Source organism: Chelonia mydas, chromosome 9 (assembly GCF_015237465.2).
Source record: "Chelonia mydas isolate rCheMyd1 chromosome 9, rCheMyd1.pri.v2, whole genome shotgun sequence".
NCBI classification, from domain to species: domain Eukaryota; kingdom Metazoa; phylum Chordata; order Testudines; family Cheloniidae; genus Chelonia; species Chelonia mydas.
Window position 1 is genome coordinate 49,274,975 of NC_057855.1, and position 27,863 is coordinate 49,302,837.

The window sequence follows — 27,863 nt, forward strand, 5'->3', positions numbered from 1 at the left end:
TTCATACACACTTTGCTATATTCTTCATAAACTAAGCTCTCATTTTTAAAGAAATTTCTAGTTCGTTGTGGGTCTCAAACTTGCAGACAAAGAGCAATACTATTGTATGAACGCCCAACACCCATTTTAAATGGCATAATTTCTAAGATTACATTTTATCCAAGAAACTCATGTCTTAAAAAGATGGGTCACTTTACCTATATTACCAAGTGCAACAATATCTGAGGTGGAACATGTTAAACCATTTAACATGCCAGACAATTACAAAGGTTGGTAACACACTGTTTCATACAAATGCAGAGGTAACCATAACTAAGTGGAATTTCCTTCAAAAAAAATTGCAGGAGAAGGAAACCTAAAAAGAGGAAAAAGATAATTGCTTAATATCTACATCCTAAATAAAGCAATTGGCTTCTCTCTCATTCAGCTCTCTCTCTCTCTCCTGTAATTCTTTCAACAGAAGTCATGATTCTATGCCCAACCCCTAGTTTTCTATACGATCTCCCCAGGTTCCTTTCTGGGAGTCTTTGAAGAACCTATTCCCTCCTCATCTCTAAAGAGGGCACACATTACTGCAATAATCCTTAGAAGACTGAGGAAAGCTGGACATGACTCCAATAGAGCATGTCAACACTACCCCTCCACTTGGCAAGAAAGGAAGCACTCCCTTCACAGAATATATTGCCTCAAATACTAGAAGCCCATGGAGCAGAGAATCTGATTTGTTTCCCCACTACATCTTCATCAGTCTCCTCTCATCTTGGTGCAAGTTTCTCCCACAGTTGATTCTTACATTTTTCAGCTTCTAGCTTGCTTGGTTTTGCTCTTCCCAGTCTGAGTTTTCCTCTCTTCCTACTTGTATTGCTTTATGCTCCTCTCTGTATTAAGATTTCTCCTGGAAGCTTGCTATGCACAGGAGCAGCAAAGGCAAGGCAAGTTTCTGCTTGTGCTACGGCTATGGGGAAGGGTGGCAGAAGAGAAGTTGGTTGTCCCTCCCCAACTCTATGCAAGAGTGTGAATCTGTCAAGGATTGTATTAGTTTCATACCACTGCATATCCCATTTCTGGAAATAGCAAACATTTCTAATTGGAAATTTGTTTATCCAATGTTTTATATCTAAATAGTTTTCTAAACCTGAATTTCAGAATTGCAGAGGGGGCTTTTTTTAGGATTGTAACTCCCCCATCCTTTCCCTGTATCTGCTACTATATTCATTCACATTTTTCCTTCATCCATTCAACTTTGGATTTTGAGAGTCCATGGGAGCCAGCAGATCCAGGGTCGTAGTTCCTGTAGCAGTCATGCCACATATTTTTGGCATGCACATGACAAAACATACACTTAATGCACTTAAAAAGGGAATACAGGAGGCCAGAAACTCCAATCTGCACCTTCTGTGTTTTCATTATTATTCGTGGCATTCCATTAAATTATGCTACTATAATAGAACAATTAAGATACTACTAAAAATATGGAAAAGTTATAAAATCAGAATTATTTCTAAGAAGGTAGATTGTTTTCAAGAATACTCCATGTGGTGAAAGCTATAAGGCAAGCGCAAACAGCTAAAAGAAAACCTTGTATTTCTACAAACACTTTAAAATAACATCTCTCATTCATTTCTATAATAATTAAATGACAAGTAGTAGGGCTTCAGTTATCTTAAAGGGATAATCAACTTGAATTTTAATTTAAAAATATAAGCAGTTTCAGATAATGCACTTAACCCTGATTTCCTGTTAATTTGTGAGTTTACAATCACATTTTTCGAAGTGTTTTTCCTATTCTTAGTTACTATGTAAAAGTTCCACTTAACAGGAGAAAAACTGAATCTTTCAGGTTTAGTATTAGTAGATAAATTCAGAGATGTGATATTTAAGTTGACTGTGGCCTAATGTTTAGAATGAGCCATGCTTAAGTATTTTCACCAAATGGAGTTGACTGTTCCTCTCATAGTTTGAATACTATTGAAAATTTCTTATAACAATTTCTTATTCACAACATTGGGACATGTTCTTTATTAGTAAAAAATTTAAAGTTGATGTGTAAGCATTCTATAAACAAGGCACCAGCAGGATACGTTAAGTCACTCATATAAAGGACAGAAGACATTCAGTACAACTATAATTATCTTTCACTGGCCATGTCTTCACTGGAAAAAGGTGTGTTTTTCAAAGTTGGTAAAAACCAGCCAAACAACTTTTTCATTGTGAAGACAAGGTCAGTAAATCCTCTTCTGAAAGAGGTTCAGTACCTTCAGCTCTTATTTGGTCATTCAAAGGAACAGGATCAGTATTTGCAGGTCTCAAACATTACCAAATAAAAGTACACAGACCAAGGTAACCATCCATTTTCCAGAAAGACTGTTAACCCCGAAACGTATACTTCAGGAGTGATCAGAACACCACTGAACCAACATCTGGCATAAAAGGTCTTGAAATAAGAGTAGGAACGGTTGTCAGTGTTCATTGTGAAAAATGTTGCCATTTATTTCAAATCCTGGATTTTGCACAATTTACATCATCTCACTTCATCTTGGGCAGGTCGTCAGTGAATACATTTCAGGGGCGTGATCATACTGGGAGACAAGCACATTACATCTCACTCAATTACTGGGCCCACAGCTTTACTACCCAACTTCTAGCTTGAAGCAGCTAAAAGCCACTTCTCTCTAACTTTGCAAAAAAAAGTACTTAAAAATACTAGAAAAATGTCACAAAAGCCAGTGTTGTTGTTATGTCAGTCCCAGGATATTAGAGAGACACACAAGGTAGGTGAGGTAATGTCTTTTATTGGACCACCTTCCGTTGGAGAAAGAGACAAGCTTTCAGGTAAAAAGCAGCTCTGTAAGGTTGAAGAGCTCTGTGTAAGCTCAAAAGCTTGTCTCTCTCACCAACCCAAGACAGCCATGTAAAAAAATATTACCTCACCACTGTGTCTCACATAAGACAGTCTAAAACAGCAAATCTTATAATCTAGTCTAAAATAGCAGATTTGTGGTAGCCAGTTGGCTGTGTTCTCCATTTTTATTTTTTAAAATGTGTGAAATGTATGAATTTTCCGCAAAAAAACCCCAAGTCAGTAATATTACTCCTGTGTGGCTGTGTTTTATAATTAAATGCTAGTGAGACATACCTGATTTTAGGTCTTGTTCATGTCTATGTTGATAGGGGGTTGCTTACATATGCAATTTTCTGAAGCCCCAAGGTCAGGATGATGTATAGTTTAAATTTCACACACTTTCTATAATTTATAGTTTCTATAAAACTATAGGTTTTAATATAACTTCCATAAACACTAATCAGAGACGCAAAGTGGTTATGTTGGCAAATTACTCAAACCCTGCCAGTATTTTCTTAATCAAGTAGGGCTTCTGCCAGTACACTCTCATATAGCTACCACAGTTCGGCAACCCACTATGAACAGGGATTAAATGGTATAAACAGAAAGTATGTTCTTTTCTTTGCAGAAAAGTTCAAGATGTAGAGATTATGAAAAATAAGACTGGAAAAACACTAGCCTAAAATCTGATAATGTCTAGCATCTTGAATGTACCCTGAAGTTTAAAAAGGAATTCTGCCCCTAATTGTTGAACATTTAGGGTTACTACACTGCAATGTAAGCCTGTGTTAGAGCCTGGTATCAAGGCTAATGCCCTTGTGTCTCCACTGCAATTGTGTTAACCCAGGACCAGGACCCTGCAGGTCCAAGCCCTATTGTTCAGAAGTGTAGCTGCAGCCCTCCTTGACACATATCCCAAGAGTCAGTTGGAAGTAGCCCACATTTCCATGCAACAACTTCCTGAGCCCTCTTACCGCCAACAATCTGCAATCCACTCTATTGAAAAGGGAAGCTGCCCCCAGCCCCCCTTTTGCAAATCAGAGCACCTCAGGTCAGTGTTAACCCATTTGGTTAAGATCACCATTCTGCAAATACACTACCAAAATCTCCTGGGTTTGCAGCGGAAAGTGAGCAGATCGAGCCTTCTGCTTCCTGTGCTGAGTGGGCTGGGCAGTAAACATGTCCTACCACAGTCCTACAGCTAGATTGGCCACATTTTTGGGGGGGGGGTGGGGGGTAGAGCGCTAGGGACTCTGGGATATGGTTACTTTGACTTAGGTCTGCACACTGCAATGTGGATGCCTGAGCCCTAGGTTTAAGCATGGGTTAGAAAAGTTTGAAAATAGGGTTTAAATACAAATGTAGACGCTCAAGCCCAGAGTTCCTTACCACTGGTCAACTGATTTGAGTCCCACTAACCCTAGGTTTATACTGCAGTGTAGCTATACTCTTAAGGTCAGTACTACTGTCCAATAGTATTAAATCTGAGCCACCGGAAATTCTACACATGCTACTGGAAAGATGAGTACATAGTATGAAATCTTAAATTTTATCCAACACCCTACATATTTGTTTCTATGGAAAGCTTAAGTTTTACTCTGATTTTTTTTTAAAGGAAATAAAAACCTCTATGACACATTTAAAAACTCAATTACCAAACAATGTGTAGAAATATAAACAGCTACACAGATCTCAAGCATAACGGGAAGTCAGAAAATTTCATTTAAAAAATATGTATTTTTGCAAGGTTTCAATTTAAACTGATTACTCCATTTGGATTACACTGACAAGCTCCCCCCCCCCCCCCCATATCTAAATAATTCACCTCTCCTTTTCTGCTTACTTTCCATTTGTTATATTTGACCCAGCTAAATATAACATTTTTGCAGTAAATGCTGCTTGTTTCTGAAATTGCCGTTTACTGTACTGTAACTGCAATACTACTACTTGGCTTTCATAGAAAATTTTGTGCCCCTTGTGAACACGAAGGATAATACTGTCCCAATAATCACTGTTTGCAAAACCAAAACTTCAGGACTTGTAATTTCAAGTCAGTTGCTACTGTCTAGATATACAAGTCACTTTGAAACATGATTCAGGAGGCCAAAATATCTGCCCAGAACAGAACTGTGGCTATTTTAAGAGGCAAATTTATGTTTTCAGACATAATTAAAGAGCCAAAGTTCAATGTATAAAAGATTAACTTACACAAGCAACTGCAACTTTTGACTATTAAACATTCAGAAGTGCATTACTATCTGCATAGTGAAATCACGAACAGAATTATCACAGAAAGCAAGTAACAGATGTGTTGCAGTGTGGACAGGCAGAACCACTGAAAACTATCTTACTGCCACTCCAAAGATTTTCCCCTCTATTTTGATCTACCTGTGATCAAAGGGCTAACTGTATACTGCAAAAGTCTACAGTGTTCTTATCTGAGCAATTATGCTATTCCAGTTTTTGGGGAAAAACACACATTCTAAGACACCGCCATCCTTGACAAGCCCAGTAAACTGCTATGAAAAGTCACATAGTGTTTACAAGCAGCATAAGGTTTGACAGAGTGCTCCCCTCATAGCTGTAAACACAGCAAGAGCTCAGGTTCAGCTCCATTCTCCCATCCCATTGACTCAGGCCCCAGCAAATGCAACGGATGTCTATGCCAGTACTAATGGTAAAGCAAGCTGGCCCTCCCCATAAGCTAGCCCTCAAGCTCTATATGCATTTTAGGCACCATCAATAGCTTCTGGTTATTGATAGTTTGTCAAAAGCCGTCACACACAACCATTAATAGCAAGGTAACAGGGACAGTACAGGCAGCGCCAGTGCCTCCAGTGGTGAGTACAGGAACTAGAACGTGGAGGTTTGAGTTCCAATCCCGTTTCCACGGTGCCTGGAGTGGGACTGTACCCACGTTACTTAACGTCGTCTAAATACCCCATCCCTTACCCAGAAACACCACTGAGGAAGAGAGGACAGGCTATAGCCACGCTGCTCTGCGGCAGCGACTGCCGGCAGACGGGTGGCTACGCCCCTGGGAGCGCCGGGAGAGGTGCTGGGCCGCAGGAAGCACATGCCCTAGCCAAGCTCCTTGCTTCGCCCACGATTGACTCAGCGGCTTCAGGGCGAAGCCCGCTGAAGCTCCCTGCTGCTACTCAGTGCGGGAGGGGGGGCTGTGCGCCTCTGGCGTGGAGCCCGCGCAAGGCACGTCCTGCCGGGTAGAAGCTCGGGCCGCGCCCGCCAGCACGCTCAGGCCGTGACCGTACTTCCAGGGCTGCCACCCCCGAGAAAGGGGCTCGCCTGCCAGGACCCCGACCGCGGGCCGCCTGGGCATAGAAGCGCCCGGCCTCTCGGCCATTTTGTCCCTTTGGCGGGTCACCAGCCCAAGATGGCGCCGGGAGGACTCACCATGGAGCACGCAGTCGAGCAGCTAGAGTGTCCCCGCCTCCCCCATTAGCGGCCCGGCGGCCATTTTCCCGCGCCAACCCCAGCCAGCCCTAACGGACGGGCCTCCCAGCGCGCTCCCCGCGGAGGCTAGGCCGCGCTCCGCGCCGCCCCCTGCCTGCGAGCTACAGGCCGGCCCCTGCCTCGCGGGGCCGTGGAGCGGCGCCCCAGGCCAGCCCCAGACGGGCCAGGCCGCGCTGCCGCTTTAGAGGCCCGGCCGGCTGTGCACTCAGGCTCCGTGTATTACCCGCTCGCCGTAGTTCTGCTCCCCGCTGTCGCTCATTGTCCCTCGAAGGCTGCCAGCAACCGTCGCACCAACCTCCAGCACCGTCCGGCGCCAGCGCTCTCCACCACGAAACGGAAGTGACGTCTGTTCCTCCCTGGCCAGGCCCCGCCCGCTTCGTGAGGCAGTCGTGAGTGACGCACCCGGTGACTGGATGAGCCTAGCCCCGCCCCCCGCTTGCCCCTCCCCCCTGACTGAGCTGTGAGCCTAGTCTCTTCCGCCGCCCCCCATTCCCCCACACTGGGTATATTGGGGGGAGGGGCTGTGGGTGTGTGTACTGGGAGGGGTATTTGGGGGGTGGTGGGTGTGTGTGTATTGGGAGGGATATTTGGGGTGTGTGGGAAGGGTGTATGTTTACTGGAAGAGGTATTTGGGGCGTGCTCGGGTGTGTGTGTACTGGGAGGGGTATTTGGGGGGGGTGGGAGATATGTGTGCATTGGGAGGGATTTTGGGGGGTGCTGTGTGTGTACTGGAAGGAGTATTCGGGATGTGTGGAGGGGTGTGTGGATACTGGGAGGGGTATTTGGGGGATACCAGGGATGTGCGTGTAGTGGGATGGGGTATATGGGGGGTTCTGGCAGGGATACCTGCAGCCTCAATCTCAAGGTGGGGGAACTGTTGTGCTCCCTCTCAGGGTGGTAGGGCGGCTGGCGCAGGCCCCGGTCGCAGTGTCAATGAGCACCTCCCTATGGGCCTTTCCCATACTGAGAGCAGGGAGCTGGGGCCTGGCCACGCTGTGACTGATCCTGACTGGGTTCTGTGGTCATGCAGTGGGGTTGGTGGCCTGGCCGAAAGGCGCTTGACAGCCACACTTACCTGGCAGGCTGGGTGGGATCCGGCAGTTGTGGATGCAGCGGGGACCAATGAAAGTGCAGAGATGCAGGGCCGTAACCAGGGCAGGGTGAGTGGGGCAGCTGCCCAGGGCACAAAGCCACAGGGGCAAAAAAATGATGGGGGCCCAATAGCTGGGGGCGCTGGTAGGCTTGCATTTCCTGGGCGCTGAAGAGCCTAGTTACGGCTCTGCGGGACGACTTTTTCTGATCTATAATGAGCAAGAAAAAATCACGGACATTTTTCCACATTTCAGAAATTTGCCCAGATGGAGATCGGAGGACCAGAAAAAAAGTCATGCCCAGGAAAACCCAGGTATGGTAACTCTAAACCCCTTCCACACCTCTTCCACAAGCTGAGGTGTCAGTCTAACCCCGCCCACCACCTACCGCTCTCCCATGCTTTTCTCTCTCACCAGCATAAGCTGGTCCAATAAAAGATATTGCCTTACCAACCTTGTCTCTCTAATACCATGGGACTGACATGATTATAACACTGCAAACAACATATAGATATGAACATGGAACCTTTTTCTTCACATGAATTTTACACCAGTGTAAACTCATGCACTTTGTTGTTGTTACTCATAATTCACATCAGAGTACACGTACAGAGTACACATTCCAACCTGTCTGCCCATAGCAAGAGCTTAATGAAGCATATAGCATGAGTTGATGTTCTGGTGCCATAATTACAAATTCTCAGTGTACCTGACAATTTACAAAGGATGCAGTTTAAAAGACTGGGATTTTAAACCCTGTCACCAGTAAGATATTGCCTGTACTAGTCATATTCTCATGCCACATACAGAGAATACCTGCTCTAACCAGGCAGGAAAGGGATAATAAGCCATAAATTTTTCAGGGATCAAATTAGTGGTTACTGAGGCCAGATTTACACTACAACATTTTGTCAATATAGCTATTTTGGTCAGGGGTGTGAAATAAACACACTCCCTAGCTGATAAAGGTGTAGCCTCAGAGCCCTCTAATGTAGGTGCAACTTATAGCAGCAAAAGGCATTTTTCTATTGGCGTGGTAACACCACCTCCTCAAATGATACTAGTGATGTTGACAAAAAAGTGCTGCATCATTAATTTTGTTTCCAACATCTTGATTTTATGCTACCTGAATGCTCATATTTTCCCTCTTTTTACTCTCATCTTTCCATATTAGTTTTGTCAGGGAGGGGGTTAAACTAATAGTAAAAGGGTTGGGGTAAAAAAAGGGAAGATATGAGCACTCAGCATAAAATTGAGATGTTGAGAACAAAATTAATCAAGGAACCAAAGGACACAAAGAGAAGAAATTCTTGTATTGCCTATACACTAGTGCCAGGAGCCTGGGTAACAAACAGGAGGAACTAGAATTGCTCTTTTTTTGAATATCAATTGAAATGTTGGAATCAGTGTTGGAATAAATGGTTATAACCTATTTAGGAAGGATTGAGTGGGCAAAAAGGGATGGGGAGTGGCACTCTATGTCAAAAATGGCATTATCTGTTTCCGAGTCACTGAGAACTTCGAAGAGAATGATCTTGAATGTATATGGATCAAAGTCCCAACAGATAAAGCACAAGAAGGGGTATTAGTTGGTGTCTGCTACACACAACCAAATCATGCTAGGGAACAGGATGAGCAGCTCCTGACGCACCTATCTACAGTGTGAAGGAAAAAATGCTTTGTAATCATGGGGGACTTCAATCTGAGTGACATATGCTGGAAGTTTCAGGCTACCAGTACTAAAACATCCTTGGAATGTGTAAACATTATACATGACAATTTTATAACTCAAATAATATTGCAAACAATATGGGGAAATTCTATATTTGCCCTTGTTCTAACAGTTACAAAGGAACTAATCACAGAACTAAAAATTAATGATAGCGTAGGTACAAGTGATCATGACTTGATCACATTTATAATGAGCATATAGAATAAAATCCAGACCAGTAATATATATACTGGGTGCTTTAAGGGGGCTAATTTAATAGAACCATAAAAATGTAGGCCTGGAAGAGACCTTAATAGGCCATCTGGTCCAGTGCCTGGCATTGAGGCAGGACTAAGTATTATCTAGACCATTTCACTAAGCTGAAAACAATTATGGATGTAATCAGCTGGAGGAAGAATTTAATCAGAAAAATGTAAATGATAATTGGGAATCATTTAAAAGAACACCTTATTAGATGCCCAATAAACCACAATATGATTTAGGAAGAAGGCTATGCTGGTTAAAAAATGACCTGGATTAGAGAGAAAGTGAAGGCAACTGTATATATAATACAAACACACACACACACGGAATGAATGGAATAAAGGGGAAATTGATAGAAATGAGTATAAATCAGAAAGTAGGAATTGTAGACTATAGATAAGGGAAGCCAAGGGACACAAGAAGAACTCTATGTCCAGCACAGTTAACAACACTTAGAGTTTTTAAATCCTGACAATGGTATTGGTCCTTTACTAGATGGAAGTGGTAGAACTATCAATAATAATGCAGAAAAAACAGAAGTGTTCAATAAATATTTCTTTTCTGTATTTGTGGAAAAAACAGCTGATGCAATCTCATCACATGGTGGGATGGAGAAAGTTGCATGATGGGAACTTGACCCCTTACTAGCCCCCCCTCGCATGACTCGTGTGTTGGTGACACCGAGGCCCATTTGTGTATCAGCAGCTCTTATCAGGCGTGACACACTCACTACACTTCACACACTGGTGTCATGATAGTTATTTATTAACTCACTGATCATTGATGTCACTGTGAAATGTTTGTAACAACTCAGTAGGTGAAATTATGGTACTCTCTAATATTATGTCCTGGAGACTGTAACAGACAAAGGTGACAAAACAAGTTTCTTCTAGATAAAGGGAAAGAAAATATAGTGGCAGACGCCCTGTACAGGAAATAAGGCTCTGACCAGCTGTCTCTGGGTCTGCCAGGGGCTACCGTCCTGCAGCTTTGTAAGGGGGAGATGCAATGCAAAGAACATCCCAATGCCAGAGGGCAAAGGGCTCATTGATGTCATAATCTGGACCTAAAAGATGAGGAGGTCAATGGCTGAGCACTTTGAAATGTTACCAGCCTTCATTCCTCTGGCCAGGCTGACTCATGGTACCAGGAGGTTGGCATAGAACTTCAGATTGCCCCTGTAGGACTCCAGCACAAACAAACGGACCCTGGATACCCAGAGGGCCGTGCCTTCCACTCATCAGTCATCCAGGATCAGAGGACACAAATGGTAATTGTGATAATATCGGTATGAGTCCCATGTGAGCCTCAGATTCCCTCTGAACTTTGTACTGCTATGCGCTGAGGGTAAAGAGAAGGGACGAGGCATTTAACTCACTGTACCAGCCTGGCTGAAGACCCGAGTCATTCACAAACCGAAGAGAGGCCACACATGTGAGCGGCGGATCCCCCACCTCTCTGCATGGAAGCTGAACAAAGGCCCTGAACTGGAGAACAAGGGGGAAAGGGGCCAGGGGGCAGAGACGGTGCAGCCAAAGCTGTAGGGAAGTCTCCAAATATCCAAAGGGTCCTGCTTTAGCTGCTTCTGCCCGTGAAGTCTCTGGCTCACTTTTTACTGCTGTTTTTTCACATGGTGGAGGAGGGAAGATGCTACCTGAGTCCTAGTGCCCCCACAGTGGGTGGAAATGGGGGAGGTGTCTCCCCTGCACAGTTCTGGGTCCAGGGAGGTCCTGTGGGAGCCCAGCTGAACCCCATTTTGCTCCCTCAGTCAGAGGATGGAGACAGGGCTTGGCCAGTCAGAGATGCACAAATACAGTAGCAGGCTGTGCTGGCTGAGGAGGAGGATCCACCTGCCCACAAAGCTGGGATGCTCCTGGCCACCACCCCCAAAAGGAGGAGACATAGGGTGCTGATGGTCAGGGACTCCCTTCTGAAGGGGATGGAAGCCTTCATCTGCCAACCTGACACGATGTCCTGGGATGTTTGCTACTTGTCTGGACACGACAGAAAGGTTGCCGAGGCACCTCCATCATTCTACCTCATGCTTCCCATCCATTTAGGCACTAATGATATGGCCAGGTCTGAGCCTGAGCTGATCCGCATTGACTGCAGGGCTCTGGGAGCGAGGGTGAAGGTTGTGTTCTCGTCCATCCTCCTGGTTGAGGGTAAGAACTCAAGCAGGGACACACACACACATCATGGATATGAATGCAAGGCTGGGCAGATGATGTCGAAGGAGGGCTTTAGCTTCCTCGATCATGGGATGCTGTTCCAGGAAGAAGGTCTGCTGGGAAGAGATGGGGTCCACCTGACCAAGAAGGGGAAGAGCATCCTCATGCACCGACGGGCCCCCTAGCAAGGAGGTCTTTAAACTAGGTTCAAAGTGAGCAGGAGACAAAACCCCTGTCAAGGCTGATTCCCCACTCTGGCACTTCAAGTGCAGAAGGTGAGGGCCCGCAAAGATTCTAAAAATTAATACTGGCCACTCCAGGCTTGTATCAGAATAACAGCCGTGTTAGTCTGTATTCGCAAAAAGAAAAGGAGTACTTGTGGCACCTTAGAGACTAACCAATTTATTTGAGCATAAGCTTTCGTGAGCTACAGCTCACTTCATTGGATTCATCTTATGCTTATGCTCATGCTCAAATAAATTGGTTGGTCTCTAAGGTGCCACAAGTACTCCTTTTCTTTTTTCCAGGCTTGTATTAATCTTCCAAGGTTACAGCTTCTCTCTGACCTTGGATGCTGCCACCACCCAAGTGCAGACCCCCTTTGAGAACCCAGGAAGGCGCAATTGAGAATTTCTTCCTGTGGGGTACCCTCAAGCCCTTTCACCCCCCCTTCGGGGAAGGCTGAGAAAGAAAAAAAAAGAAAGAAATCAGCTGTTGCCACCAGCTAATTAAACAACATGTGCACAAACCTCTAAAGACACAAAAATCCAATCCTGTTCTTAAAAAAGGTAAATTTTATTAATAAAAAAAAAGATAGAAAATATACCTGGGAACTGAGGCATTTGCTAGATGAAAAAAAACCAAAACAACTACGAGGATTAAGCATCAAGAATAGCTTTCTTGAGGTCCAGTTTAAAGGTTACAAGCAAAACAAAAAGCCTGGGATTAGCACAGAGGAATCTACAAGCCATAAGGAAATAAAAGGAATAAACCTAATCACATCTTCCTAGACATTTCCTGATCTACTTACATATCTGGGGTTTTACATGAGTCTTTCTAGGTATGATACTGATGATTTTTTTCATACCCGGCCAAAGCTCTTACAGCATAGTTCTGTCCACCTCTCCCTGGAGAACAACAACATTCAGACAAAAGGGGAGTATTGTTTCCATTTTAAAAAGTTTTAGCCTTCCCATTGGCTTTTGGCCAGGTGCCCACTCACTTCCTTTTACCTATGAATGGCAGTGAGACTTTTTAACACTTTACAGGTAGAGCGATTAGAGAACAGCAACTAAGAGGGATTTATAGCTACTGGCTGGCTGGGTGTCCGTAAAAGGGAGCTACCCCCAACCCCCCTTCATTTACCACACCCCCTCCAAATTACAGACGGTGCTGGCCAGCCTGGTTCAAGTCGGGTCCACGCTGGCTGGGATTTCTTCCTGGAGGTTTAGGAAACATAGTTAATTAGATACATGCACCTCTAATTTTACTAATAATTATATGAAGAACTAAACAGTATTTTCCACATGTTAAGGACTACAATGACTTAGAATATAGGGACATTTTTACCTGGCTGATTCTGGGAAACCTTCCTAGGAGAGTGCATCAGCCACTTTGTTAGAGGCTCCTGAGATGTGTTGTATCACAAAATCAAAGTCTTTAAGAGCTAAACTCCACCAAAGAAGTTTTTTGTTAGTCTTTTTGACGGTGTCAAGCTACTTCAGTGCAGCATGGTCAGAAACGCCATCCCCAAATGTATGGGTGTAGCTTCTCCAGAGCATACACAATGGCGTAGCATTCTTTTTCTGAGACTGACCAGTGGCTTTCCCTCTCCGAAAGTTTTTTGCTGAGGAACACGACAGGATGGAATTGTTGATCTGGTCCTTCCTGCATTAAAACTGCTCCTATACCACGCTCAGACGCATCTGTGGTTACGACGAAAGGTTGGTCAAAGTGCGGGGCCCTTAGTACAGGGTCAGACGTAAGGGCCTCCTTAAGCTGGCTAAAGGCTTTTTGACACTTCTCTGACCATTGAACTGCATTTGTCTGTTTTTTCCTGGTTAGGTCAGTCAGTGGGGTGGCATTTGGCTGTAGTGTGGTACAAATCGTCGGTAACACCCGGCTAAGCCCAAGAAGGATTGGACCTGCTTCTTTGACTTAGGGACAGGTTAATTGTGGATAGCATTTACTTTAGCCTGTAGGGGGTTAATAGTTTCTTGACCCACCTGGTGTCCAAGGTATGTTACCCTGTTTAGGCCTATTTGACATTTTTTGACCTTAACTGTTAATCCTGCCTTCCTCATGCGCTGGAAGACAGCTTGGAGGTGCTCCAGGTGTTCTGCCCAGGAATCTGAGAATATGGCCATATTATCAATTCCCCAAATCCAGTCAGAAGGTTATCTACCAGTCTCTGGAAGGTGGCAGGTGCATTTCACCGTCCGAAAGTGAGCACATTAAATTCATACAGCCTTCCTGGGTGATGAAGACTAACCTTTTCTTGGCTGGGTCATCTAGCAGCACTTGCCAGTACCCCTTAGTTAAGTCTGAGATGGAGATGAATTGGGCATGTCCCAGTTTCTCCAATAGCTCATCTGTGCGTGGCATTGGATAGTTCTATGGGCGAGTTCCAGCATTTAGCTTACAGTAGTCCATTGCAAAAGTGGATTTCCCCATCTGGTTTGGGAACCAGAACCACTGGAGAGGCCCATGCACTCTCAGAGGGGCAGATTACACCTATCTGTAACATGTCCTCGATCTTCCTTTCTATCGCAGTTTTGGCTTGAGGAGCCATCCGGTAGGGTTGGGCTCTAATTGGGCGAGCATCACCTGTGTCAATGGAGTGGTATGCCCGTTCTGTCTGTTCTGGGATGGCTGAAAACATTGGTGTGAAGCTGGTGCACAGCTCCTGGATTTGCTGTTGCTGCTTATGCCCAAGGGTTATGGAAAGGCTCACCTCTTTTACGCCACTGTTGCTTTTCCCTTCAGAGTAGACTCCTTCAGGCCACTCAGTGTCGTTTCTCTCCTGTGCTTTAAATTGGAAAACCTTGATTTCTCAGGAATAAAAGGGCTTTAGAGAGTTAACATGGTATACTTTAGGTTTTAGGGTAGGGTTTGGGAATGCTATGAGGTAATCAACAGCTCCCAGGAGCTCTTGGATCATAAATGGCCCCTCCCACGACGCTTCCATCTTATTGGCCTGGAGCGCTTTCAGGACCATGACTTGGTCACCTACTCTAAAGGAACGCTCTCTGGCATGTTTATTGTACCAGGCCTTTTAGTCTTGTTGAGCATCTTGTAGGTTTTATCGAGCAAGGGCTAGAGAGTCTTTGAGGGTGTTTTGCAGGTTGGTTACAAAGTCCAAAATGTTAGTTCCTGGAGAAGATGTAACCCCCTCACATTTCTGCTTTACTAGCTGTAATGGCCCCTTAACTTCATGGCCATAAATGAGTTCAAAGAATGAAAACCTGAAACTGGGATGTGGTACAGCCCTGTAGGCAAAGAGCAACTGCTGCAACACTAGGTCCCAATCATTGGAGTGCTCATTCATGAATTTACATATCATAGCCCCCAAAGTCCCATTAAACTTTTCCACTAGGCCATTCATTTGATGGTGGTAAGGGGTGGCAAACCAAGTGGTTCACCCCATGAGCTTCCCAAAGACGTTTTATGTTCCCTGCCAGGAAGTTAGTTCCTGAATCTGTAAGGATGTCGGAGAGCCAAACTACCCTGGCAAAAATGTCTGACAATGCCTGGTTCACGCTTTTAGAGCTACTGCTTTCGGGTGGCAAAATCCATGAAGGTCAGTATGTATAGATTTCCTCTAGGTGTCTTCTTAGGGAAAGGACCCAGAATATCCACAGCTACATGTTGAAATGGAACCTCAATTATGGGGAGGGGCTGGAGAGGGGCCTTGACCAGGTCTTGGGGCTTTCCCACCCGCTGGCACACCTCACAAGACTGGACATAGGTAGAAACGTCCTTGCCCATTCCCTCCCAATGGAATGACTTTCCCAAATGGTCTTTGGTCCTGTTCACCCCAGCATGGCCACTAGGGTGATGGTGGGCTAAGCTCAAGGGCTTTTCCCTATACTTAGTTGGAACTACCAACCGTCTCTGAGGATGCCAGTCCTCCCCGCCAGAAAGGGTTTCCTTGTATAAGAGTCCTCCTTCTACAACAAACCTGGACCTATTAGAAGAGCTGAGAGACGGTGGGTCATTCCATGCCGCCATCCAAGCTCCCTTAAGGCTTTCATCTGCTTCCTGCTCTGCCTGGAACTGCTCCCTTGATGCTGGAGACATTAGTTCCTCGCTGGGTTGTGGACTTGGGCTTGGTCCCACTGGAAGCGATGCAGGTGATGGTGGTGTCTCCATTGATTGTGAACTGCTCTCCTCAGGTGCACTAGGTTGTATTTCAGGCTCTGGTTGAGTTTCTTGCGCCGGTTTAGCTGCTGCTGCTGCAGGTGCAGGCTCTGTGGCGCCCTTTGGTGCTGACTCCTATGATTCTAGTGGGGTTGCAAGCAAGGGCTCTGGTGCTGACTGCTCCACCAGTTCCAATCCTTGGGCTGGTTCTGGTTGGGTCCCAGGAACTGGATTGACAACCACTGCCATAGACTCTGGTCTGGGGTCTGGTTCCACCACCTCTGGCTGGGTCCCTGGGCCTCTGGTATCAGGGGACACAGACTGGGTTCTTGTAGGAGGCTCAGGAATGGGGTTAGGTGTGGAGGCCTGTTCAGCCTGGCTGAGGGTGACCATGACCATCCCCACCCTTTTTGTTAGCCTCACATGGTTGGCCAAGTCTTCTCCCAGCAGCATGGGAAAGGTATAATCGTCATAGACTGCAAAAGCCCATATTCCTGATCAACCCTTGTACTGGACAAGCAACTTGTCTGTAAGCAAGTTAAAAGAGTTGGCCTTAAAGGGTTGCACTGTGACTTGGGCCTCTGGGTTGATGAATTTGGGATCCACTAGGAATTGGTGGAAAGCTGACACCTGTGCTCCAGTGTCTCTCCATGCAGTAATCTTCCTTCCGCCCACACTCACAGTTTCCCTTCACTCTGTGGGTATTTGCGAGGTATCTGGGCCTGAAGGCTGTCAGTGGGATCGTAGGCTGATGAGTTGTAGTCAGCTGGTGCTCTTGGGGCAGTTGGCTTTTACATGCTCCAGCTCATTACATTTGAAGCATCGCCCAGCTGACTGTCAGCTGGGGCAGGGTGGGTGGTTGGAGAGTAGAGTGGTAGGATGAGAATGTATTTGCGGTCTCCCTGACTATGTGGAGGGTCCTCCTTGTGAGGTGGGGCCTTGGGCTGACTCCGATGGTGGGGTGTTGTTTCGGGTTGCCCCTTCTGGTATCCCCACCAACTGCTACTAGCTTTTTTCTTCTCCACCACTTCCACCCATTTGGCTCCGATCTCCCCCACCTCGATTACAGTTTGGGGCTTCCCATCTAGAATGTACCTGTGATGGGTTGGATCACAGAAACCCCCTGGGGGCTGCCACCTGGTGTGCCAAGACTACTTCTGCTCCTGCTTTCCTGCCCTGGCAGCTTAGGACTTCAGTGCCCTGCCTGGTTTGAGCCAGAACTGCTAGCCTGCTGCAAATCCAGACCCAGGTCTGAACCACATCCCCTAACAGCTGTAGGCTTAATTGAAAGCTGCTTGGGAAGTGTTCCTGTCTTTAACACTCAGATGCTCAACTCCCAATGGGTCCAAACCCCAAATAAATTCGTTTTACCCTTTATAAAACTTATACAGGGTAAACTCATTAATTGTTCGCCCTTTACAACACTGATAGAGATATGCACAGCTGTTTGCGCCCCCCCCCCAGGTATTAATACATATTCTGGGTTAATTAATAAGTAAAAAGTGATTTTATTAAATACAGAAAGTAGGATTTAAGTGGATCCAAGTAATAGCAGACAGAACAAAGTGAATTACCAAGCAAAATAACATAGAACACGCAAGTCTGTCTAAGAAAACTGAATACAGATAAAAACCTCACCCAGTAAGCTTCCTTTTACAGACTGATCTCCTTCTAGTCTGGGTGCAGCAATCACTCAGACCCCCTGTAATTACTGTCCTTTGTTCCAGTTTCTTTCAGGTATCCTTGGGGGTGGAGAGGCTCTCTTGAGCCAGCTGAAGACAAAATGGAAGAGTCTCCCCTGGGCTTAAATAAACTTTCTCTTGTGGGTGGAGATCCCCCCCCATGCAAAGTCTAGCTCCAAGATGGAGTTTTGGAGTCACATGGGCGAGTCACATGTCCATGCAGGACTCAGTTTTTACAGGCAGCAGCCATCGCTTACCTGCTACCTTGAACGTCCTCATGTAGACTTCTTATGTGGATTGGAGCCTTCCAAGATCCATTGTCCCTTAAGAGCTTCTTGATTGGGCATTTAATTTGCACATTCCTTTCTCAAGAAGCTGACCAAATGCTTTACAAAGGCTACTTAAAAATCAAGCCAGTACACAGCCAATATTCATAACTTCAAATACAAAAATGATACATGCATACAAATAGGATTAATAGATTCAGTAGATCATAACCTTTACAGAGATACGTTACATGGCATACGTAGCATAAAACATATTCTAGTTATGTCATATATACATTCAATAAGCATATTTCCATAAAGCCTTATGGGGGGCACCGTTACAGTACCTTTCTATTTCCTCAGGAACACCCACTAAGAACTGCTCCATTTGTATGAGGAGAGATACATCTGCCAGAGACTTAACATTTGCTCCTGATATCCAGGCATCCCAATGTTTCACAATGTGGTAGGCGTGTCGGGAAAATGCCATGTCTGGTTTACCCCTTAGGGCTCTGAACCGCTGACGGGCATGCTCGGGTGTTAGCCCCATCCTAATTCTGGCCTTGTGTTTAAAAAGTTCATACTCATTCATGTGTACTTTAGGCATTTTAGCTGCCATTTCTGCTAAGGGTCCACTGAGTTGTGGCCTCAGCTCCACTACATACTGGTTTGGAGGGATGTTGTACTGAAGGCAGGCTCTTTCAGAATTTTCTGCATTATCGCCTACCTTGTATGTGGGGAATTGCTTGGAATGGGGAGCGGTACCTGGAGGAGGACTGCTAGGGCTACCTGGTTGACCCAGCGTAGCCCTTTCCGGCTCTAAGCGCTTCATCTCTCTCCTCTCCTCCGCCTCCAAGCGCTTCGCCTCCGCTTCCGCCTCCAAGCGCTTCATCTCTCTCCTCTCCTCTGCCTCCAAGTGCTTCATGTCTCTCCTCTCCTCCACCTCCAAATGCTTCGCCTCCAAGCGCTTCATGTCTCTCCTCTACCTCCAAATGCTTCACCTCCAAGCGCTTCTCCTCCGCTTCCGCCTCCAAGCACTTCATCTTTCTCCTCTCCTCTGCCTCCAAGCGCTTCATCTCTAGGAAGAAATTCCTGTCTTCCGCTGTTAGAACTTGGTCTGGGTTAAGGGCATCCCTCCGTCCTGGCACCTGGATCTCGGGTTGGGGAGGGCTGTCCCCCATCCCCTCCCTGCATTTCACACCAGTCCCCCATCCCCTCCCTGCATTTCTGTCATGGAGCTGGATGCCTGGGCTTGGTGTGCCGCTTTGGGAAGACTGGCTGCTCGAGGGTTTCGGTGCCTGACCGCAACCTCATGCGCAGGGCTGCGCTACTATAGCCTAGCTATTTCGTTGCCACGAAGCTAGAAAAAAAAATAAACTGCTTGTTGGACTTCCTGGCTTTGCAGGCTGAACCCTTTGTCTGCCTGTTCCCGTTCAGGCAGCAAAGAAAAGAAAGAAAAAAACTCCCTGGCTTTGCAGGCTGCCAAAAGGAAAAATGTGTCCTTTTAAAATCCTGAGGTCTGTGCCTCTGGTTCAGAATGAGCCCACTGCTCTGCCACCATGTCAAGGCTGATTCCCCACTCTGGCACTTCGAGTGCAGAAGGTGGGGGTGCGCAACGATTCTTAAAATTAATACTGGCCACTCCAGGCTTCTATTAGACTCCCAAGGTTACAGCTCTCTGGCCTTGAATGGGTAGATGCTGCCACCACCCAAGTGCAGAACCCCTTTGAGAACCCAGGAAGGCGCACTTGGGAATTTCTTCCTGTGGGGTACCCTCAAGCCCTTTCACCCCCCCTCTGAGGAAGAGCTGAGAAAGAAAGAAAAAAAAAAAGAAACCAGCTGTTGCCACCAGCTAATTAAACAACATGTGCACAAACCTCTTAAGACACAAAAATCCAATCCTGTTCTTAAAAAAGGTAAATTTTATTAATAAAAAAAAGAAAGAAAATACATTCAGGAACTTAGGCATTTGCTAGATTTAAAACAAAAACAATTACAAGAATTAAGCATCAAGAATAGCTTTCTTGAGGTCCAGCTTAAAGGTTACAAGCAAAACAAAAAGCACCTGGGGTTAGCACAGAGGAATCCACAAACCATAAGGAAATAAAAGGAATAAACCTAATCACATCTTCCTAGACATTTCCTGATCTACTTACATATCTGGGGTTTTAAATGAGTCGTTTCTAGGTATGATACTGATGATTTTTTTCATACTTGGCCCAAGCTCTTACAGCATAGCTCTGTTCTGTCCGCCTTTCCCTGGAGAACAACAGACAGACAAAAGGGGTGTCTTATTTCAATTTTAAAAAGTTTTAGCCTTCCCATTGGCTCTTTTGGCCAGGTGCCCAGTCACTTCCTTTTACCTATGCATGGCAGTGAGACTTTTTAACCCTTTACAGGTAGGGCAATTAGAGAACAGCTACTAAGAGGGATTTTATAGCTACTAGCTGGCTGGGTGTCCATAAAAGGGAGCTCACCCCCCCCCCCCGCCCTCATTTATCACAACCCCACAGGCCAGGTCTACACTTAAAAGTTACGCCTGCATAGCTATGTTGGTTAGAGGTGTGAAAAAAACCCCACACCCTGACCGATGTAGCTACATTGTCCTTACCCCCTAGGTAGATGAAGCTCTGTCAACAGAAGAATGCTTCTGTTGATGTAGCTACCATTGTTTGGGGCGGTGGAGTTCTACCCTGATGGAAAACCCTCTTCCATAGGTGTAGGCTGCATCTATACTGCAGGGTTATGCTGGCATAGCTTCGGTGACATATTTCTACCAGTATAGTCTCTGTAGACATAGCCTCAATCTGTGCAGTCTCTCAGTTATTTGGCTGCATATAAGCTTCTCTTTTGCATACCTGCACCCACTTGGACAGAATGCCCAGTGGAACTCTCTGCCCACATGGTGCGAGTTTCTGGGCAGACTTCATGATTCCTTGTTTTAGATGTGGCCCCTTAACTGTCTCTTCCAGCTATCCTGAATGAAGGGTGTGTTCCCACCCATCATTTTCAACAACATTTTAACTCAACCCGTAACAAGGTTTAACCCAGCTCATAACATTCATTAGTGAGATAGCAACAACGACTGTAGGTAGCTGGGCTGTGTCATCGTAGATTAAATTCCGTGTCAATGTGATCCACGTAATGAAAGCATTTCACTTGTGACTGAAGCCATTTGAATCCAGCCCTACCATGGATGTATCCCAGTAAACGCAGTGTAGCTCTCTACCCCTGGTGGCTAGAGCATGTATAGTGTTTGAGTCTGCTACTGCTCCTGCGCTAATGGATCAGGTCTTTAGCAGCAGAGGCCCAGACTTTTAGTTCTAGACTTCAGTCCCTGTTGCTATCATTCCACAGAGAGGAAAGTCTTTGTATTAAAACAGCACCACTGAGCATACCTTCCACTTTTCCACTAGCCATACCGAGCTCCAGCAGGTACCCCTTCAGCCCTGCTGCATAGCCCTCATGTCTCCGACGTGCTTGGAATGGCTCAGTGGCCAGAGTGCTGCTGACCGACTTGGGCTTTGCCATGAGACCTGTGACCAGGGATGTGAGGTCAATTGTTCTAGCGCTCTGTGACCAGTGAGATGAGGTGATGAAGGGGGACCTGAGTGATGAGAAGACAGTGGAAAGGATTTTAGGAAGAGCCTTCATAGTAGCAAACTTCTAGGATCATAAAACAAAGGGGAGGAAATGAATCAGGTATGGAGCAGAAATTGCTTTGGCCTCTTCTCCTAGTGGTTAGTGTTTGCTTTCCACTCTTGAGTCATTGGGACGGGATTCTTTGCTGCCTTAAACTAGTGGGGAGAGTGGGATCGCTCTGATACTCCTTTGTCTGGAGCCCACATGTGAGAGGTCCCCTGTGTAGATGTTGCTTTCCTTTAAAGGTGAACTCTGGTGTAACACCAAACACTAGTTTTGTCTTTCACTGACCCTTTAAAGATAGCCTCAGAACTTGTCCTGTTCGCTTGACTCTCACTTCCTTTGCTGGGCAGCCTTTGGTGATGTAATGTTCACAGCATACAGACAGGTTTCAGAGTAACAGCCGTGTTAGTCTGTATTCGCAAAAAGAAAAGGAGGACTTGTGGCACCTTAGAGACTAACCAATTTATTTGAGCATGAGCTTTCGTGCATACAGACAGAGAATTAGAATAAAATATTCCTGCTGGGAGGCTGCAGTATAACACTATTTTATTTTTTTTATATCCAGAACCCCCTTGCAGGCTGCCTCACTGCATCAGAAAGAAATTAGAATGGAATGGCCAAAGTCCATTTTGCAGTTCATCTTTTACATGTGGGTGGTTTCCCTATCGCTGGCTGAGCTTCGCTCTTTCAGAGGCACTTTTAAAATTTGCTATGCACCATTGAAATAAATCGCTAAGGAAACCTGGCTTTAATTTTCCCCATGGGAGGGTCTGTGAGGATATTGAATTGCTTGGGTAGTTCTGGAGCACAGGCCCAGGCCCTGCAGGGACGGAAACCTTTGCAACTAGCATTGTCTTTGGGAGCGGGGGTGTCCCCACTCCCCAGGGATGGTGAAGATCAAGACAGTGGTCTCCAATACCTTCCATTCTCCAGAGAGTTTGATTAGGAGGGATGTGAAGTGCTCATAGCAATTCGCAGACATCATGTGTTACTTTTGGGTGGACTAGTCCAGTGGCTCTCAACCTGTCCAGAGTACTGTACCCCTTTCAGGAGTCTGATTTGTCGTACATACCCCCAAGTTTCACCTCACTTAAAAAGTACTTGCTTACAAAAAAAATCAGATATAAAAATACAAAAAAGTGCCACAGCACACTATTACTGAAAAATGGCTTACTTTCTCATTTTTACCATAAAATTATAAAATAAATAGATTGGAATATAAATATTGTACATACATCAGTGTATAGTAGATAGAGCAATATAAACACATATGAAATTTTAGTTTGTACTGACTTCGCTAGTGCTTTTTGTATAACTAGGCAAATATCTAGATGAGTTGATGTACCCCCTGGAAGACCTCTGCATACCCCCAGGGGTACACATACCCCTGGTTGAGAACCACTGGGCACTCACTTCATTGCCCAAAAACCCCAACTCCCACAGAAAAAGCACCTGGAGACCCAGAGTTCAGTCTATAAGGATTTTCAGTAAGGATCACACAAAGTCAACCTCCCCACATTCAAGTCCCAGAAAAAACAAAAGAAATGAACTTAATTCTTAGTTAAGCTAAAGAGCGTTAGACCTGAAGCTAAGTGGCCACAAGGTGGTGCCATACCTCCAAAAATGAAGCTGGACTGTGGCTCACTCTAGTGCGCTAGCCAGAGGCTAGTCTCACAGAGCAGGTCCCACACCCCTGGGACCTAGAATGCCTCCAGAGTTGCTGGCTGACTCTCCCCCACATGGGCCTCCAGCATCTACCATCTCATTGCTTCCACCAAGCAAACCCTGTGAATCATCAGAAGGGTTCTGGAGAGAATGGGCTGCTCCACAGGAGACTGGGGCTAATGTCAGTGCAGGAAACTCAGCTTCCAAGTCCTTGAGTTAGCCAAGGAAGAGGAGGATTAAGATTTAACTTTCCACCACAGTGTCTGCCAGCTGACCTGCCTGGTGGCCCACTACAGTCCTGCGTTTGCTAGGCATGTAGCCCTCCCCTGAGGGGCAGTAGGGTGACAGGAGGGCATGGCCCAGAACTTCAATCGTAAATTAAAATGTCCCCTTTCTGTCTCCATTTCAGCGTGGAGGACGAGTGCATGTGCGCTACTCTGAGCCGCTTGGGACGGTGAATTGCCTCTTGCCCCACAGAGCTGTCTGTCCCCTCTGGCCTGCCTTGCACACCAGGCGCAAGCACTGCTGTTTCGCCCAGGTTCTTTCCCCAGGCCAGGGAGCATGCTGACCTGGGGGTGGAAGGATGGCAGCAAGAAGGATGTTCTAATAGGACCCAGTCCTGAAAGGTACTGGGTGCCTCTGCTAGGTGCTGACCACCCTCAGCTCCCATTGACTTTAATGAGATGAGGACACACTGCCCCTGGCAGGGCCAGACCCAGGCAGAACAAGCTCCCCCAGTAAAACAGCCCTGTGTGCAATATCCCAGGGCACGGTGACGCTCTCTCCTGGGTCCCCAGACAGTGGCTATTTGAGGGTGTAATAAACCCCAGGGTAAAATCACAGCCTTAAGCTTGAATGACAGCATTTCCCCTTCTCATCCCCTCTCCCCGTTTTCAGATCTCCCCAGAAGCATAGGAGAAGCCGGGCTTTCTGAGCACCGCGGACCCGGTGTTTGGCTTCTGGCAGAGGAGGCTAGATCAGGATCCAACAGTGACCCACTGGCTCAACCTCCCAGTCAACAGTTTTGACCAGTTCATGGCAGCAAACAAAGGAGTCCTAGAACAGCAGGTCTGGCTCCCACAGAGCAGGACTCGCGGTAGCATCATGCAATCAGCTGTGCTGTGAATTAAAAAGCAGCTGGCACATTATAAACTTTGTTTCCCCAGTTTAGCATTTACTCTGCCTATTTTGGCTAGTGTCCATTGGGCCAGCTCATGGAGACGAGCCCCCTGGGAAGAGCTGGAAGAGCACATCCACAAGCAGGATTTGGAGTCTAAAGTTGCTATTTTTAATACACCAACAATCCCCACTTCCCTTTGCTGTGGTTCATGTGGGCGCCTGGCGGCGTTGCTCAGAGGGGAGCTCCAAAGGGGCCAGAGGCTGTGTATCTCACCGAGTGGGAGGAGCAGTGTCGGGTGGCACATGAAGAGGGGAGTATGTGGTGTCTCCCCAAGAGGAGCAGGCACGATGGGGCTGAATGGGGGACGCTGGGTGCTCAGGTAGGGTAGCAGCACCTAGAGAGGGCTCTAAAGAGGGAGGCAGTAAGCATTTGTCCAGGACAGTTGTGTGGGAAATACAAGACAAGGTTCATTTCCCAGGGCAGCACCCCAGAGGTTTGCATTCCCCATGGGGCGTTAGCTGGCTGTGTCCTGGCGCGTGAGCCCTTCCCTGGTTACTGACAACTACCATGGCTCTTGGCCCTGCACAGGGGTCTTAGAAGCTCCCGAGTAGATCCAGGTCATGGGACATGAGACAGCAAATTAAGGGCCTCCCTTAAAATGCAGCCAGATGCCTATGGAGGGGAATGCACTAGGGGGTTAGGGGGCTTGGCTGTCTGAACACAGGCACTTGGGGGAAAGGTCACGATACGCCTGACTGGGCTCCTGGAAAGAGACAGGTGCCCCTCAGCGGTCACTTCTTCAGGCTGGGCTTTTCACTGGAGCCCCAGGATGGCAGGGGCCCAAATCCTGTGACAGCCAGTGGGAGCTGGGCAAGGCACCTAACTCCCTCAGATGGCTTGGAACCCCCTGCTGGCTGTTTACTACTTTCCCGGATGGAGACGGCCTTGAGAATGGAATCAGAAACTGCTCCCGAGGGCTGAGCACCAGCCACCGATGTCTCCTGGGAACCACCAGTTACTGTCGCCTCAGCCACATGGGCAAAGGTCCATGCCAACCTCTGCATGTCACATGACATTCTCATATGCAAACTAGGGAAATGTGGCCTAGATGAAATTACTATAAGGTGGGTGCACAAATGGCTGACAAACCAAACTCAAAGAGTAGCTGTCAAACTGGGAGGACATACCAAGTGGGGTCCCACAGGGGTCTGACCTGGGTCCAGTTCTATTCAATATTTTCTTTAATGACTTGCTTGGATAATGGAGTGGAGAGTATGCTCATAATTTCTGCAGATGATACCAAGCTGGTGTAATCGATTAGAGTTAAAATGATCTTGATAAACTGGTTGATCTGAAAGCAACAACAAAAAATTCAGTGAAGACAAGTGCAGAGTACGTCACTTAGAAAGGAAAAATCAAATGCACAACTTCAAAATGGGGACAAACTGTCCAGGCAGTGGTCCTGCCAAAAAGGACCTGGAGTTCACAGTGGCTCACAAATTCAGTACAAGTCAACAGTGTGATGCTGCAGTGAAAAAAATCAAATGTCATTTTGGGCTGTATTCACAGTAGCGTTGTATGTGAGACATGGAAGGTCATTGGCCTGCTCTGCCAGGCACTGGTGAGGCCTTAGCGGGAGTACTGTGTCCTGTTCTGGGCACCACACTTTAGGAAAGATGGGGACAAATTGGAGAGACTCCAGAGGAGAGCAATACAAATGATAAAAGGTTGAGAAAACCTGACCTGTGAAGAAGTTTGAAAGAACTGGGCATGTTCAGTGTAGAGAAGACTGAGGGGGGACTTGATAACACTCTTCAAATATGTTGAGAGCTGTTATGAAGAAGACAATGATCAATTGATCTCCATGTCCACAGAAGATAGAAGTAATGGGCTTAATTTGCAGCAAGGTAGGTTAGATATTAGGAAAAACTGTCTTAACTATAAGGATAGTTAAGCTCGTGGAAAAGGCTTCCAACAGAGGTTGTGGAATCTCCATTCTTGGAGGCTTTTAAGAACTGGTTGAACAGACACCTGTGAGGGATGGTCTAGGTTTATGTGGTCCTGCCTCAGCATGGGGGGATGGACTGGGTGACCTCTTGAGGTCTCTCCCAGCCCTACATTTCTATGATTCTACACCCCTGTCTGCATTTAGGGCTTGTCTTCACTAGAAAACCAGCTTGCGTTAGGACTCTGACCATGAGGAATCATGTCCACTAACAAAATGCTGACACGACTTACCACTTGGTGTAGACAGAAACTATAGTCTTCAACATCATGTCAGCTGGCCATGAGCAAACGCTGCCGAATTGTAGGGTTAACCATGACCAGCTGACACAGCGTTAAGTGTAACTTATCCCTGTCCATTCTGACTGCAAAACCACGTTGAACTTCGTGTTTGTTGATGTGGCTCCTCAGGGTGGTGTTCTAAGTCTAACATGACCTGATTGCACAGCTGGGACCCCTAGGCAGCTGCAGCAGGCATGCTGCTACAGCAAAAGCTGGCTGCTGATTGTTGAGTCAGGGCTACCCTCATTCCGTTGGACTGTTTTTCTCCCCCAATGGTTGTGCTAAATAGGTGTTCACATAAAGAGTTTGAAACAATTGGAATACAAATCACCATTCCCAGTTGGCCGAGGCCTCTTCCAGAGAAAAAAAAGCAAAGGCCCCTACAGAACATAATGTCAAAACCAAGCAGAACCTTCCTCCCCCTCCCCCACAACCTTTTCCTTGTGTGAAAAAAACAAATTCCAAACTTTGTTTTCTTTTTTCCCCCAGGAAGAAGACAAATAAAAAGCAGGGGACAAACATTTTCTTCCCTTTGCAAGTTGCCTTTGGCTGTCAGATGCACAGTGACCCTGCTGGCTGCTCTTTGAGCCAGGCTGTTTTCTTAGGACTGGGACGGGCCTGGGTTTCATGCTAATGCCATGTGCGTGTGCACTGCCTGCTGAGGCCAGTGTTGGCTCCATGTACATAATCACAGCCTGTTGTTACAAATCACTGGAGCAGAATGGGATGTTACGGTACAGCTTGATTTTGTCTCAGTACTATGGCAATTAACACAGCATATGCAGTGGGCATGGCTGAACCTCCAAACTAGGGAGGGAGGGGTGTGTGTGTGAGTGAGAGTGAGAGTGAGAGTGAGAGTGACAGCTCCAGCCCTTAGACCAGGACTCATGCAGCTGGATGCTCAGCTCCTCACCAGGATTCATGCAGCTGGATGCTCAGCTCCTCTTTGAATACAGGATGGGTCAGAACCATGCCCCTCTCCGAGTCACACGAACCCTTTCTCTGCAATGGTGCTGAACTCTGGCAGGAGGTAGGGATATGTGACAGCTTTGTGTGTCACAAGGAACAGCCAACCCAGACAGTGATTTCTAATTCATGGACTTTTCTTGGCAAGGGAAATTGGACGATTTTTTGACTTAGAACTGTGTGAACACAGGGAGCCTTCTTCATCACATTTCCATGTATGTATCTCTAGGGAATGTAACCAGTACACATGAACACCAGGGGGCACCATCTGCCCTCACATGCGTCTCTCCAGCAAGAAAGCCCTGCTCTCTGTTCTTTCCCCTC

General features: G+C 46.4%; 1 protein-coding gene and 1 long non-coding RNA gene across 4 annotated transcripts in view; one reads left to right on the top strand and one right to left on the bottom strand.

Moving 5' to 3' along the window:
* The window catches only part of TRA2B (transformer 2 beta homolog), a 32,177-nt gene extending 25,474 nt beyond the window's left edge, over nucleotides 1-6,703 (bottom strand). Inside the window, exon 1 of one of the 3 annotated variants that reach the window (XM_037909779.2) lies at nucleotides 6,537-6,703. In XM_037909779.2, coding sequence (XP_037765707.1) covers nucleotides 6,537-6,572 — 36 coding nt within the window. In that variant the 5' untranslated portion in view covers nucleotides 6,573-6,703. The remainder of the gene's footprint in view (nucleotides 1-6,536) is intronic. The other 2 variants (XM_037909778.2, XM_043521748.1) reach the window with 2 other exon arrangements.
* Nucleotides 6,704-6,747: 44 nt separating this feature from the next.
* LOC119567145 lies at nucleotides 6,748-27,775 on the top strand. The gene is made up of 3 exons (XR_005226938.2): nucleotides 6,748-6,816; nucleotides 7,660-7,718; nucleotides 27,063-27,775. It is a non-coding gene; the product is annotated as an uncharacterized LOC119567145 (long non-coding RNA).
* Nucleotides 27,776-27,863: the final 88 nt, after the last annotated feature.